Below are 13,382 nucleotides of genomic sequence, written 5' to 3' on the forward strand. Positions count from 1 at the left end.
CTCGGCAGGCGAAGGACAGAGAAGGTAAGAAATAACATGGAGAGAGAGCATAGGTTGCCATTCCAATGGCAATAATCAAACTGAAACATCAAATCCTTCATCTCAAACTCTTTCCGCTCTCTCTCATCTGTGCCCTTACTTGTGTGTATCCACCTGAGTAATTCGTAGCTTCAGCCCCAAACTGTTTCCCTCCCAAGGTCCAAGAGTTCCAGTGTTTTTTCCAGCATCCCCTTTATCTCCGGTTTCTCCCACAAAGAAATGGACAGGTGAATCCGAGGAGGCTGGGTGGTGAAATTGCGGCGAAGATGCGACTGGAGACACTTGGAGGTAAAACTAGTCGGAGGCTTTGCAGGCAGGCTCGGCAAAAGCAGCCCGAGGGAGGGAGAGGTGGGGTGAGCAGTGGAGCGGGGGGGCACCTGGCAGCAAGGGCAACCCACAGGCACTGGTGGAAAGATTTTTAAACTGCATAAACATCTGGTGAAACCGAGGCTTCCCCCAAGCCCATTCCTTACACGGCGTCCGAAGCTCTGTACCGGGAAGTTCAGCTTTTCAGGTTATGTCCCCAGAGCTGCCAGCTGCGGCGGGAGTGCCCTGTTGGGGTTCAACCAGCAGCACCAGAAGTGTGTCCCAGTAGTCTGGTTTAGTCACCAGTTTTAGGAGAGTGTTCTCTGCACTGGGTTATCAAGGAAGCAGCAAGATACTGTTTGAGCTTAACTCGCAGTGCCAAAATCTACTTTGCTTGAATTTGGTGTATGACGTGGGCTTAATCCTGCTTTGGGGCTCAAACCAACTTCGCTTGCCCTACGTGACGGTTTCGGCATGTCCTGCTTGCTGCCTCTTGGCTGAGACCATCTCGGCTGCTCCGGCCGGCGGCGGGCGCCGCGTGCTCAGCAGCAGCGTTTCGCGCTGCTCTCCCGGAGGCAGCATGGGACGGGATGATGGCACCGCATGGCTGTCCCAAGCATGGCAGTTACATAGACCCAGCACGGGAGTCCGGACTTGCTAAACAAGTCTAATTTTTAAGTAAACTCCCTGTTTTTCTTGGTTTTCCAATATTTTCAAAGCAGATGCATGTGAGATTGTTTAGCCAGTGCTTCAGCCTCTTTGTGCCGGAGGAAACCTTGCTGGGCTTTCCCAGGTACCTGCCCTGTTTGCAGATGCCGGTTTCCACACCGACCGCACTGCTGATGCAGGCTCTCCTAGCGCAGCATTTTTTGCTCCCCCTGAAGCTCTGCAGCGTGCCACGGGCTTTCCCGCTCCTCTGTATTTTAAGACCTTTGTGCCTTCGAGAGCTGGGAATCACTGATGTTACAAATACTTGGCTAGTATGGATTTGGGATGGCTGCTGCTCCATTGGAAAAGAAGTCCTGCACTTTTTTCCTAAGCATTATACAAACTTAGGAGGACTTTGTGACAGCGGCACGGCGTTCCCCATGGGCGCCGCCGTGTTGCTGTGCCACAAAGCCATAGGCAGGTGGCTGTGGGAAAGCCGTGGAGAAGGGCAGCTTCCCAGCCTGTCTCTCCCCGTGTAGCTTTGCCTAGAGGGCCAATGCCCACACGTGGCTCTAGGCTGTGTCGTTCGGGGGATATGCAGGTAGTGGAGCATGTTGAATTGAATTTCAGGCTCTTAAAGAGCTATTGTATTACCACTTTATAAAGAAATTATCTAAAATGTCAAAGCTTTAAATCCTTGTCCTCTTGCTCAGCCTGATAATGAAGGACACTTAGTGTCACCACCACTAGCGCTCTGCGAAGGTAACCTAATCTTTACTGTCCCACTGGAACTGGAAGCAGCTTTTTAAGGGAGGAAAAGGCATTATTACACTACAGCCAGTCACGCTCGACAGTGTTGTGTAGGCTTTGTTGATTTATTGACGCTTACATGAAAAGCCACCCACCTGAATGAAACCCCTGGTAGAGCACTGGGTAGCTGAAGACGTTATCCCTGCCTCTGTTGAAGCCACAGAGAAATTAAGGCTCTGAGGCAGAAACATGCTCCACAACTGCCCTGAGCTGTGTGCTCTCCCACCCCAGCCTGCGTCCCGGCCCCTGCACCCAGCGGGTGACTTGGGCTGAGGGTGCGGCGGCTGGGCCGATGGCCGGGTGGCGAGGCGGCGTGCGCTTGGCCAACGTCTCCCACAGCTGGTCTGTATGAGCGCGGGCACGTTTCGCAGCAGGGCTCTGCCAGCTCGGGTGCAGCAGGGCTAGGGCAGGATGTCAAACCTAATTTGTCTTTATTTTTTCAAACCAATCCTCCCTCTGTGAATAGGCACAAGCCTCGTCTTACCTCCGCAAGCGGCCGTGGGGTCCTTGAGCCCTCTCCCCACGGTTGGCTCCAGCCCAGCCCTGCAGCACCATGTGGGGCCCTGGGGCTGCCATGTTGCAGGGGCAGCTCTGCCCGTGGGTGCTGGGGGGGCTCTACCCATGGGTGCTGGGGCCCGGCAAGCCCCTGCCACCGCTCCCCGTGCACGGGTGACGGAGGGGAGAGGGAGCGCAGGTACAGCTAGAGAGAGCTCTCTCTGCACATGCGTATATGCTCTATCTACCTGTGGCTCCTAAACTTTATCTATTTTTTTAACCAAAATATAATATACAGAATATATATTAATTACATATAATGTAGATTTTTTTTGTGTATATATACACACACACAGATGTGTATGTATATATAAGTATGCATCTACACACAGGGTACAGTGGGTATGTGTCCATAGTTGTATAATTCTTTTATATAAATAAAAATATAAATAAGATAGTAAAATATATTAAATATATATAATAAATAATCTGTAATAAAAATACATCATAATTAAAACCATAAACCATATTTATATATATATAAAGCTATGGTTCCTAAACATTTTATATATGTGTGTATGTATATGTAAAAATATATGTAACACAAACTACTGTAACTTATCTGTTTTATTATTAGGTATTATTTGATTATATATTTTTAATATAGACTACACACACACATATATATTATGGTTTGTTTATCTGTTCATTCCCTCAGCCGCTCGTTCCTACGCTGGTGAGGCGCCATGGCTGCAGCTGGCTCAGCGCGCTACTGTGGGTGCGGAGCCCAGGCAGTGCCCCCCGCCCCGGCCGGGCGGCGGGGGCTGCTCAGGCGCTGCTGCGGCGCGGGGCAGCCGCCTCGGGGCACTTGTGGTGAGGTCCCTCTTCTTCCCTTTGCTGCCGGCCCGGGGTTTATGGGCTCTGCAGGGGGGAATTGGCCGTGCCCTTCCCCCTTAAAATGCAGCCAAGCCAAGCTGGCCTTTTAATCATTTTTACAGATCATTACATCTTGAGAGAATGGTAAAACCCCCCCCCTTCATTAATCCTCAGCAGCCATCTGCGAGGGAGAGCAGGCTGCATTATTTACCGTTTTGCCCTTCAGATGCGGGTCCCTCCCGGGCCAGCCAGGAGCAGGGCAGCAGGCGAGGGGTGTGGGGGGACCCCCAAACCACAGGGGCCCTGGGCTCCTGGGGACGCATTGCTCCGCAGAGAGGGGCTGCATTCCCATTCCGCTGCCCTGGGCTCCAACTGGAATGAAAGTCAGCTTCACCCACAGGAAAAAAAAAGTTTGTTTCATTTTTCTTTGCAAGCTTTTGGGATTTGTCCCCCCGAGGCCAAGCAGGTGTATGGGAAGCCTTAGTATGTTACTCTTTTCCCAACAAACCTGAAGATCGATGGCCTGAACTGCAGTCCTGGCTGTTTGGGAAGGGCTGGCACCCTGGGGAACAGCAAAGCCTTGTCTGAAGTGTAACTTTAATTAAAACACATTGCGGATACCGTTTAATTAGCCAGGTAAGCCATAGGCGAAGAGTACTTCAGTTGACCATACACGTGTCAAACTGCTTCCCCTCTCATCCCCCAGGCTGATATTTAAGGAGCCGGTACACCAGTGTTCATTCAAACACACCATTTTTCCAGACCTCGAGCTGGTGCTGCTTCCTTACAGTGCGCCAGTGTTTGGGTTTAATGCAGTGCCATTTTTAATAGGGGTCGATGCCTTTGCAATACCATAAAACACAGCAACCAGAACCCTCAAGCAGAACATGTTTTTCAAATGAGCTATTTGAGCAAATGTGTGAATGACACTGAATTCGGGGCAGGCCTATTAAATTTAGATGCTTTCAGGAGAATCTGTTTGTGCTGTTTTTCGCTACAGCTGGAGATTGTAAAGGTTTCACACTTGTGTCCTTAACAATCTTCCTTCCAAGTGGAGTTTGAGCCTGACAACAATTTTGGATAACAAAGCGTAGTTGTTGCTAATATTTTACCACCTTCACAGAAGTCACCTTAAAAGATACGTTCTGTGAAATATTCTTTACAAGTCTCCTATAGTATGAAATTCTATACTCGTCTGCCTCCCAAGATTTCAGCAGTTCAATAAATTGCAGAAGGAGGCTTCAATTTAATTACATAATTAAATCAACCACCATCATGTTCTTATGAGATTTGCCTTATTAACAGAAAAGAACAGCACTTTTTTTGTTCCCTTGCTGTCTTCCCCAAGTGCCTAAGTACCTTCAAGATGATTTACTTTTAACGTAACTGCCTTCCTAGAAAAAAACCCACCCAGCTGGAACTATGGGAAAGCATGAAATGCTGATTTTTTTGGGGGCCCTGCTCTGGTCTTACTGCCATCTAGTGTTGCAAAATGATATCGAGGAAAATGAAATCCAAACAATTTTATTAGTTACCATGGTTTTGTAGGAAAACTTAAACCTGCAATAAAGTTAATACACCCAAGAAATGTGCTCAGCTACAGCTGTTTTTCTGTGCTCTTAAAAGCGCCCCAGAACAGCCAGGGATGGCAACGCACATGCGTTCAGACCAGCAGGAAGGGCCCTGCTTCAAAACCCCACCTTCCACAGCCTTGCTCGAGCGCTTCGGTTCAGCCCAACCATGAACTCTTCACCCAACCCGCTATGAGTTATTCGGTACTACGTGCAGCAACGCCCTCCTTGTCTAGCCCTCCTTCCCCCTCAGGTTTAACTAACAGTCCAACCCCTTTGCTTCTCATTTTTTCCAAAACATTCCTAATAGATTTATTAATTTTAAAGGGTCATATTATTTAAAATTTCCTTTTGAGCTGAATTAAGAGCACCTTTTTAACAGGATCTGTAAGGATAATTAACGCAGAAGCAACACAGGGAAGATCCTGGTGGGGTAGGAGTAGGGATGTTAAGACTTTTTCCCAAAATAATCCCACCAAGTTAAACAGAACACCCGCAGATCAGAGGGGAGGCGAAGGCCCCTGGCTCTCACTACTGCGAGTTACAGGAAGGGATGCGGGGAGACCTACTGAAGGCAGACTGGCACTTTCTCGAGTGTGTTAGTACTACTGGACTTCGCTCGGGGTCCCTCTGTTCAGGCACACTCACGCCCTCACCTGAATTCTACCTGTCCCTCACTGGGGAAGAAAAAGGACAGTTGAAAACACGCCGTAGAACCCTTTGCCAGTTTTCTGTGGATTTAGTTACTCAGTGATAAAGGGATTACTGAAAAACTACTGAAGAGTCAAGGTGGTCATGATACTGACTCAGCTGAGTCATCCTTTTAATCCAAAACTGATTCTGGAATTATGGAAAATAAAAATCTTTTAAGAAAACAGACTTGTTTTACATGGTAAGACTGTTGGGAACTGCTGGCATGAGCGTTTCAATCTGATATCTAGCTTTAACTACAATAAGATTTTGCGCTCGATATTTCTAGACACTTGGTCGCTCTTCTAGACACAAAAAAACCCCATGATTTTAGCTAGAGGAGAGAAACGCCTTTTTTTTGGATTTGTTTTTTAAAAAAAATTATTTTTTACATAGCAAACTCAGAATGAGAAAATTCTTGCTGTCACCTCTAATGCCCCAGAGTCAGGATAAATATTCAACTGCTTTATCATTAAAACACAACAAAAAGAGGTAGAGACTGTGGAATTTGGCAAATAACATCTTACGTCCCTACAAAATTGAACTTCTCCTCGCGGCAATTACGAGTTAGTAACAGAACTGCGCCGTCTGAAGACCATGAGTACGACAAACGCTATACGGGCTGCGACAACACTGGCAGAGCGTTTACTGGCGTCTCAGTTACACTTACGGCACAAACAGTTCTCTACTGCTATTCAATGTTACAGCTTCTTCAGGCAACTTAACAGCTCTTCTTTATCCATGTGGTACCCGCTCTTCTTCCATTCGTCCCTCAACTGCTGTAACGCGGTTCCAATTTCTTTTCCAGAAGACACACCCATTTTTCTTAAGTCATGGCCGCTGACAGGAAAAGAAGGAACAGTCCATTGCTGCATTTCTCTCAAAAGATGCTCCTCTCCTTGGTATATTAGAAGCTCGCAAATCTTGGAATTTGTATTGGCTTCCCTAGACTAAAAGAAAAAGAGAGGATCCATTATGACTCAGTAGAAATCAGCGCTTAACATTGTGTTATTCCCATGACACCTTATTAGGCAACATCTGGACAAGTTGAAACAATGAAAGTAAGGATCTCTCTCTTCTGCCTCACAAGTTTTAAAACTCAGTCCTAACTTGGAGGCTCTGGGAGATCCTCGGAGACTTCTTGGATTCCAGGTAATAGCTGTAACCATTATCTTCAACCTCCAGTTGAGAGGAACTATTACCTTTCCTGTGGGAGACAGGCCCTGACTACTGCCATCTCTCGCCTTCAGTCTCAGATTCTGCAGGAGAAGTGCCGAACTTCACCTGAAAGTTCCTTGAACTTTGCTGTGAAAGAGCATCGCAGGTTGCCTGCTTAACAGCGCTCCTCACGAAGAACACACGCCAATGCTCCAGGAATTGCGTCGACTTTCAGCACACAATTCAAGGAGGTGAATTTCACATCAAAAAAATCTGGAGTCTCTTGAGGGCCAGATCCTGACTCACGTTTTAATGCAGGAGGGGAGATCAGCTGGGGCAGCACAGCAAACTGTCAGTCCCTAGGTACGTTCACAGGAACCTTCTGTTTCGGATGCCTGAATATGACATTTTTCAGCCTGACTGAAAGGTAGGCTTTTAAACCCAGTCAAAAAGTTGCTACGGGACACAAGGTGCTCAGAACTGCTAAAAATACGGTAGGGTTTTTTGTTTGTTTGTTTGAAATAATTTCTAAAAAATTAATGTAAAGCCTCAGTATTTTGGATGGGAAAGAATAAAGCTTTTTGAACCCAAGTAGAACTGTCTGCTATTTATCCTCTTGCCAAAACTAAACTCTAAGGAAAGGAAAAGAATCTTTTTATACCAAAAGTTTGTGCTTTATGTTGGAGAGACATGCCAGCACATTTGCAACAGCTCATGCTCACCTCTGGTCCCCTCTCCTGAGGGGAAAAAACAACCAACCCCCACCTCAGTTAACTGGAACTGGTATCAATAATACATAAGGATATTCTTCCAGTTACTGTGACGCTACTACCCAGAGCCAGCCAAATCCGGCTACTGGTTTTTGTGCTTCCCATGTATATCATAGTCTTTCAAAACCTGGCAAAAACACTGCCTAAGACCAAGAAACAAGCCTGCTGCTGAAGCGGCTCTTAGCTGACTCTTTGAGGCCCCTTCTTCCCACTAGGCATCGTCATCTCTGCTACTCTGTGAAACTGGAAATTCAGTTTACTGTGAAGAACAAAATAGAGCAGTATGAAACACTTACATCCATTATGAAGTCCTGGTATGGTCTAAGTGGTTCTGGACCCGTAGCTTTGATTAACTCATGCCGGTGCTTCACTAAAAAAAGGCCAAGGTTTTTTTCTTCTTTTGAGATTTTCAGCCTCAGATCAAGGTTTGTGACATCATCCTTCACCTTGAACAATGACACCAGAACAGTCATCGGTTTTGGACACAGATTTTGAATATTTTTAGTGACTCTGTCCAATTCCTCTACGTTTCCTTCAGGTGGCAGTCCTAAAGGGATACACACAAAAGAAGTGCAAAAAAGAGTGTTAGTAAGAAATGTGGATGTAACACGGGGGGGGGGGGGGGGAAGTAATTTCTTTCTGGGTAAAAAGTTTTCTCTCACTTTGCCACGCTGCACTTCTGCCTGTATATGATACAGGAGAAGGAAATCAATCTTCGTTTCACTTTACCTATGTATTGGGCAATATCCAGCTCATACATAAGTCGAACCAAATGATTTACATGGTTTCCAAGAAGAATTTTTTTCAGTTCCACCCAAATCCTTTCTCCTGATATTCCAGCCAAACCTTTGGCATTTTCTTTAATTGCTTGCAGCGTACTTGGTTCATGATCCCCAGGTTTTTCTGCGATTCTTCCATAAAACCTGCCCAAATAAAACCTCTATGTTAGATTGAGAACAATTATTCCATTTATTACTGCTATGCAGAGAATCAATGCCATGACAGTGTCAAATATTCTAATTTATAATACTAGAGGAAACTTAACAATATGACAATATAACCGTTTTTACACCACTGATCTCTTTTTGTACGTTTCTGAAACCTTTGGCAATGCTTAGTTCATTTCTTTATCTAGGAAAGGCAAAACACAGTACCTGAAATATCTTAGGATTCGTAAATAATCTTCCTGTATTCTCTCACTCGCCTTTCCTACAAATCTAATTTTCTTGTTTTTCAAGTCTTCATATCCATTAAAAAAATCATACAGCATCCCATCCAAACCTAGAGAAAGGAAAAAAAAAAACCAATAGAGAAATATGAATTTACAAACACGGCTGGCACAATTAAACACTCTCATTTGAAAACACAGAAGACATGTTGTGTGATTTGGCCTGGTTTGTCAGATCATCTTACATATTTGCACAGACCTCTCAGCTGAGAGTGTGCAAACAAACAAAATTGAAACAGACTGAGAGAATTTATTGCCTTAATTTGAAAAGCAGTGTTTCATCTAAATATTTGCTTTTGAAAGAATTTACCTAAAAACATGGAATTGACAGTCAGATCCCTCCTTTCTGCATCCTTTTCCCAGTCAGTGGTGAATTCCACCTCTGCATGTCGTCCGTCCGTCACAACGTCTATTCTAAGAGTAGTAATTTCAAAATTCTGTTCGTGGAGCTGAAAATCCCACAGACATTGTTACTTCAAAACAATCATGAATATAAATGTAAAAGCTGTGTATTTTTTCAGCCTCGTGTTTGGATGCAGTCAGTGCTCAAGCTGGACACATGCAAACCAGCAGGTACCATGCTTTCATACAGAGCAGACAATCAAGAAACACAAACACCTGAAAATAATCCTTGCACTATTTGTTTTCTATACCGCCTGCAGAAACCTTCCTGCAGAAGATGGAATAAGAGGGAGAGGGATGAGCAAGGTAGACGAAGCAAGACTTGGGAAATCAGGAGCAGGAAACACTAGGATCAACTTCCCCACATTATCTGAACATGTGGGTGGACTACGTTATCTTTTCTAGTGATGACACAGCAGCATGGGCGCATTATGCAGAGGTAATATTAATTAATATCATTAATTGAACTCTACAAACCAAGAGTAATAAAAAAAACCAAACTCCATCCTTTAAAGCAGGGTCTCATTTAAACTCTTACAGGGACATTTTAACAAAGAAGGACCATGCTACCAGTTTTCCATTGGATATGCTGCACATCCACAGATACAGTTAGAAAAGATCCAAGCCAAACCATAAACCAACCCTGGCAGTAATGGTGCCATGTTTTTCTCCTTTGTTATTGATCAGACGAACACCAGCAGATGTGAACAGTTCCTTCATCTCCGCTGGTGTAGCTGTAGTGGCAAAATCTATATCTTGTGGCGTCATTCCACTCAGTAAATCCCTCACAGCACCTCCTGCTATTCTCAGCTCATAGTTCTTCTTCTCAAACAATTCTGGGAAGGAAAGGAAAGTCATAAAGTACTCCCTCCAATAAACACCATAGCACACTGTCAGCCACAAGGTACCTTTCCACAACTCAAGATCACAGATATGGGAATACATACTCAAATATTCAGTAAGCAGCAAGTACCTCACAACTTCATGCAAAATGCACAAATTAGGAACACATCTGAGCGCTCACACTGTTTTCCCAGTCATTTCTGATATATGTTTCCAGGGCATTTCTGATAATCTAAATATTAACAGGTTGCTAACTGATGCTGGGGGACACTGAGCTGTAGAACATTTTCAGCAGTTAGTAGCCAACAAGGGAAAAGTGCTTAGTTTACTTATCATAGAATGGTTTGGGTTGGAAGAGGCCTTTGGAGGCCATTTGGTCCAACCCCCCTGCCATGAGCAGGGACATCTTCAACTAGGTCAGGTTGCTCAGAGCCCCATCCAGCCTGACCTGGAATGTTTCTAGGGATTGGGCTTCCACAGCCACTCCAGGCAACCCCTTCCAGTGCTTCACCACCCTCATTATGTAATTTTTTTTCCTTATATCCAGCGTAAATCTACCCTCCTGTAGTTTAAAACCATCACCCCTTGTCCTGTCACAACAGGCCTTGCTAAGGAGGTTGTGCCCAGCCTTCCTATAGTCCCCTTTAAACACTGCAAGGCCGCAACAAGGCCTCCCCGCAGCCTTCCCTTCCCCAGGCTGAACAACCCCAACTCTCCCAGCCCGGCCTCGCAGCAGAGGGGCTCCAGCCCCCGGAGCATTTCTGTGCCCCCTCTGGCCCCGCTCCAACACCTCCATGTCCGTCCTGTGCTGAGGAGCCCAGAGCTGGAGGCAGCGCTGCAGGGGGGTCTCACAGAGCAGAGGGGCAGAATCCCCTCCCTTGACCTTACTTATGGCAGAGCGCAGTGAACCATGAATCCAAATTTCCTCAGGAACACGACAGCTGATGAAAACCGAGCTCGGCCAGGCCCTCTGAGCCACTTTAAGCCCACCGTGGCTAGCGCTGAAGGGCAGCACAGTCCTCCCACAGCATGGCGGCTGCCCCGGCTGCCGTTCGGGGAGCAGGGGCTGCACCTACAGCAGTGGCGGGAGGCGAGGGGTAAAGCTTTGCTTTGCAGGCCGGTATGTTAGTCCTCCTCAAGCCTCAGCAAGCGGGGCGGGCCCAGACGCCCCGGTGCCGGGCCGGACTCACCTGCCACGCTGCGGAGCCCCGGTGTGAAGAGCGCCTGGAACTGGGGGGACTGCAGCTTCATGGCGCCCGGCCCTGGGTGCCGCAGCCGGAGCGGCGGGAGCAGCCGCAGCCCGGCCCTGCGGGGCAGAAGCAACACCTCAGCCCACATCTGGGAAGAAACGGCGATACAACCCGTCAGGCGGGCCGGCCCGCGGGGACCCCCGGCAACCCCGGCCCGCGGGGACCCGCCCCCCCACCCGCGCCGCAAGGGCCGCTGCCTCCCTCTCCCCCCCCCGAGGGTCCCCCCGCGGGTCCCCCGGCCGCCCCACCGCACGCACCCACCGCGGAGCTCCCGGCGCGCTGAGGCGGCAGCGCTAGGCCCGAGCAGCCAGCCGCCTGCTGCTGCCGCCCGGTCCCGGCGCCGAGCCGTGAGCTCAGCGGCGCGACGCGGCCCGGCCCGCCCCTTCCCCCGGCGGGAGGAGCGCCCTCGGCCCGCGACCGGGTGCAGCCGGAAAGGAGCGAGCCCGTCGGTCCGTCCGACAGGCCGTCGGTCCGTCGGGCAAGCCTCGGCCTCGGCGGGGCGGGGTGCCCGGGGGCTGTCTGTCCCCCGAGAGAAGGGGCTCGGAGGAGCCGCCGGGGAAGCCCTCAGAAGTCCGCCCGCCGGGGCCTTCTGCGGCGGGAAAGGGGACAGGCCTTCGTCCTGAGGAGAAACACAGCCCTGAGGGAGAGAGTTGCAAAATAAACAGCACGAAACGTGAGAGGTGTACCGTGGCTTCATTACAGTTTAGAGAAAAAAAGAGGATTACAAAGGGAAAAAAATAAATGCGTTTTGATAATGGCACAGACGTGACGTATCCCAATGCACTGCTTGTGAGACTGCTTCAACAGTCGCCAAAACAGCCCAACCCCGGTGTTAAGCGGCTGCTGAACTCCATCCACCACCTCACACTGGCTGAGCTATGAGAAGCAACTCACTGTAGTTTAAATATTAGGTGTACGTCAGCCTGGATTGATAAAAGTTTTCTTCGTGGCGTGGAGATAGATGGGAAGACAAAATAACGTGGGAGTCCTCGGGATTTGGAACAGCTTGGGGGTTTGGTACAATTTTACAGTTCCCTCCTCACAAGTGTCATTTCACTGCTGTGAAATTCCTGAAATGTCGCTGCATTTGGCCAGCTGTGCATCCCCAGGACCCAGGAGAGCCATGGCTCTCCTCGCTCTTCCTGGTGCTGCTCCTGCGAGGAGGCATCTCAGAAGGGTTGGAAGGAGGGGAGCCTGAGGGAGGAGCTCGCCCAAATGCGAGTCAGTTGGGAGCGTGGTTCCCTTTGAAGCCTGAATAAATCTCTGTCTCAGCAAAAAGAGTGTTACAGGTTTCTTGGGGAAGAAACATTACACAGATCTATCCAGCCTTTTAAGCACCTAACGAATCAGCACCTCACTGCTGAGGGGAGAATGGGTACGAGCACAAAAGGGTCTTTTTGGAATGACCTATTAAAAAAAAAAATCTCAGCTCTACAATAATGTAGTCAGGCCTGTGTAGGAACATAAGCTCTTCTTACCCTTTTTTTTTTTTTTGTGGTGACTGTTTCTTATTAAATTCCTGCTTCACCTTCAGAAATTATCTCTTTTCTATAGAAACATTTTGCTGTACATGCCAGAGCTCTCTGCCCAGTAATTAGCTGTTTATTCAGAGACATAGGGGCTGTCCAGAGCTTAGGCGGTCACCTAATTTATCTCTGTGCCTGATGGCAGGATTTGATTACAACTGCCATCCTGGCTGATGTTTGTCTATAGATGCCCAGTGACAGTTTCTTTCACTCCTCAGGCACCTGCTCCACCGCCTCCCTAACACTGAAAGATTTCCCTGCTATCTAACCTGAATTTTACTTGTCGTTATCTTCAAGTCCCAGCCCAAAGGACTTAGAGAACATGTGAAAGGCTTAACATGTTACATTTCTGCGTGTCTTCCCTTAACTTGTTTCCTCACTGGTACTTTTTAGGCTCTGGTAGTATCCTTTGCTGTGGACTGGCTTCTCTTCATCTGCTCCGTGGTTTTCTTAAGTGCAGTATCTGAGCTGGACATAGCGCATGCGAGTGGAGGCTTTATCAGCGCTGTGCAGAACGGAAGGATTACTTCACGTGTCTTGCAGAGGACGCTCGCTTTTAGCTGTCCTGGAGTGCCTTTTTCACAAGGGTGTGACCTTGTTTATTCCTCTTCAGTTCAAGACCCTCCAAAACCCCAGAGCCTTTGCTGTGGAACAGATACTAATCAGTTGCTAATTGATTATTTATAGCTAACAATTTACAGTTGATAATGCCTAAATGCAGATGAGAGCTTGTCCACATTGAGATGCACCCAATTTCCACGAATTTGTCA

General features: G+C 47.7%; 1 protein-coding gene across 4 annotated transcripts; it reads right to left on the reverse strand.

Annotated features, from left to right (window-relative positions):
• Positions 1–5,537: 5,537 nt before the first annotated feature.
• On the reverse strand, positions 5,538–11,502 carry TRNT1 (tRNA nucleotidyl transferase 1). Of its 4 annotated transcripts, none has more exons than XM_075095617.1 (8): positions 11,348–11,502; positions 11,027–11,174; positions 9,636–9,829; positions 8,902–9,040; positions 8,518–8,644; positions 8,093–8,286; positions 7,660–7,910; positions 5,538–6,385 (listed from the first exon to the last, which is right to left on the reverse strand). In XM_075095617.1, the coding sequence occupies exons 2-8, from the start codon at positions 11,172–11,174 to the stop codon at positions 6,137–6,139; spliced, it is 1,302 nt and encodes a 433-aa protein (XP_074951718.1). In that variant the 5' UTR covers positions 11,348–11,502; the 3' UTR covers positions 5,538–6,136. The 4 variants fall into 4 exon arrangements, with proteins under 4 accessions (XP_074951718.1, XP_074951716.1, XP_074951717.1 ...); XM_075095615.1 differs by having other exon boundaries at positions 11,344–11,476; XM_075095616.1 differs by having other exon boundaries at positions 11,027–11,142; positions 11,348–11,469.
• Between the last annotated feature and the right edge of the window lie 1,880 nt (positions 11,503–13,382).

Source organism: Phalacrocorax aristotelis, chromosome 6, assembly GCF_949628215.1.
Source record: "Phalacrocorax aristotelis chromosome 6, bGulAri2.1, whole genome shotgun sequence".
Lineage (NCBI taxonomy): Eukaryota > Metazoa > Chordata > Aves > Suliformes > Phalacrocoracidae > Phalacrocorax > Phalacrocorax aristotelis.

Excerpts from the sequence above, each read along its gene's own strand:
- TRNT1 (XM_075095617.1), bottom strand. The coding sequence starts at position 11,174 with ATGTGGGCTGAGGTGTTGCTTCTGCCCCGCAGGGCCGGGCTGCGGCTG. Across the intron at positions 9,830-11,026 it reads GGGGCTCCGCAGCGTGGCAG|AATTGTTTGAGAAGAAGAAC; the intron begins GTGAGTCCGGCC and ends TTTCCTTCCCAG. Across the intron at positions 8,287-8,517 it reads CGAATCCTAAGATATTTCAG|GTTTTATGGAAGAATCGCAG; the intron begins GTACTGTGTTTT and ends TTATTTGGGCAG.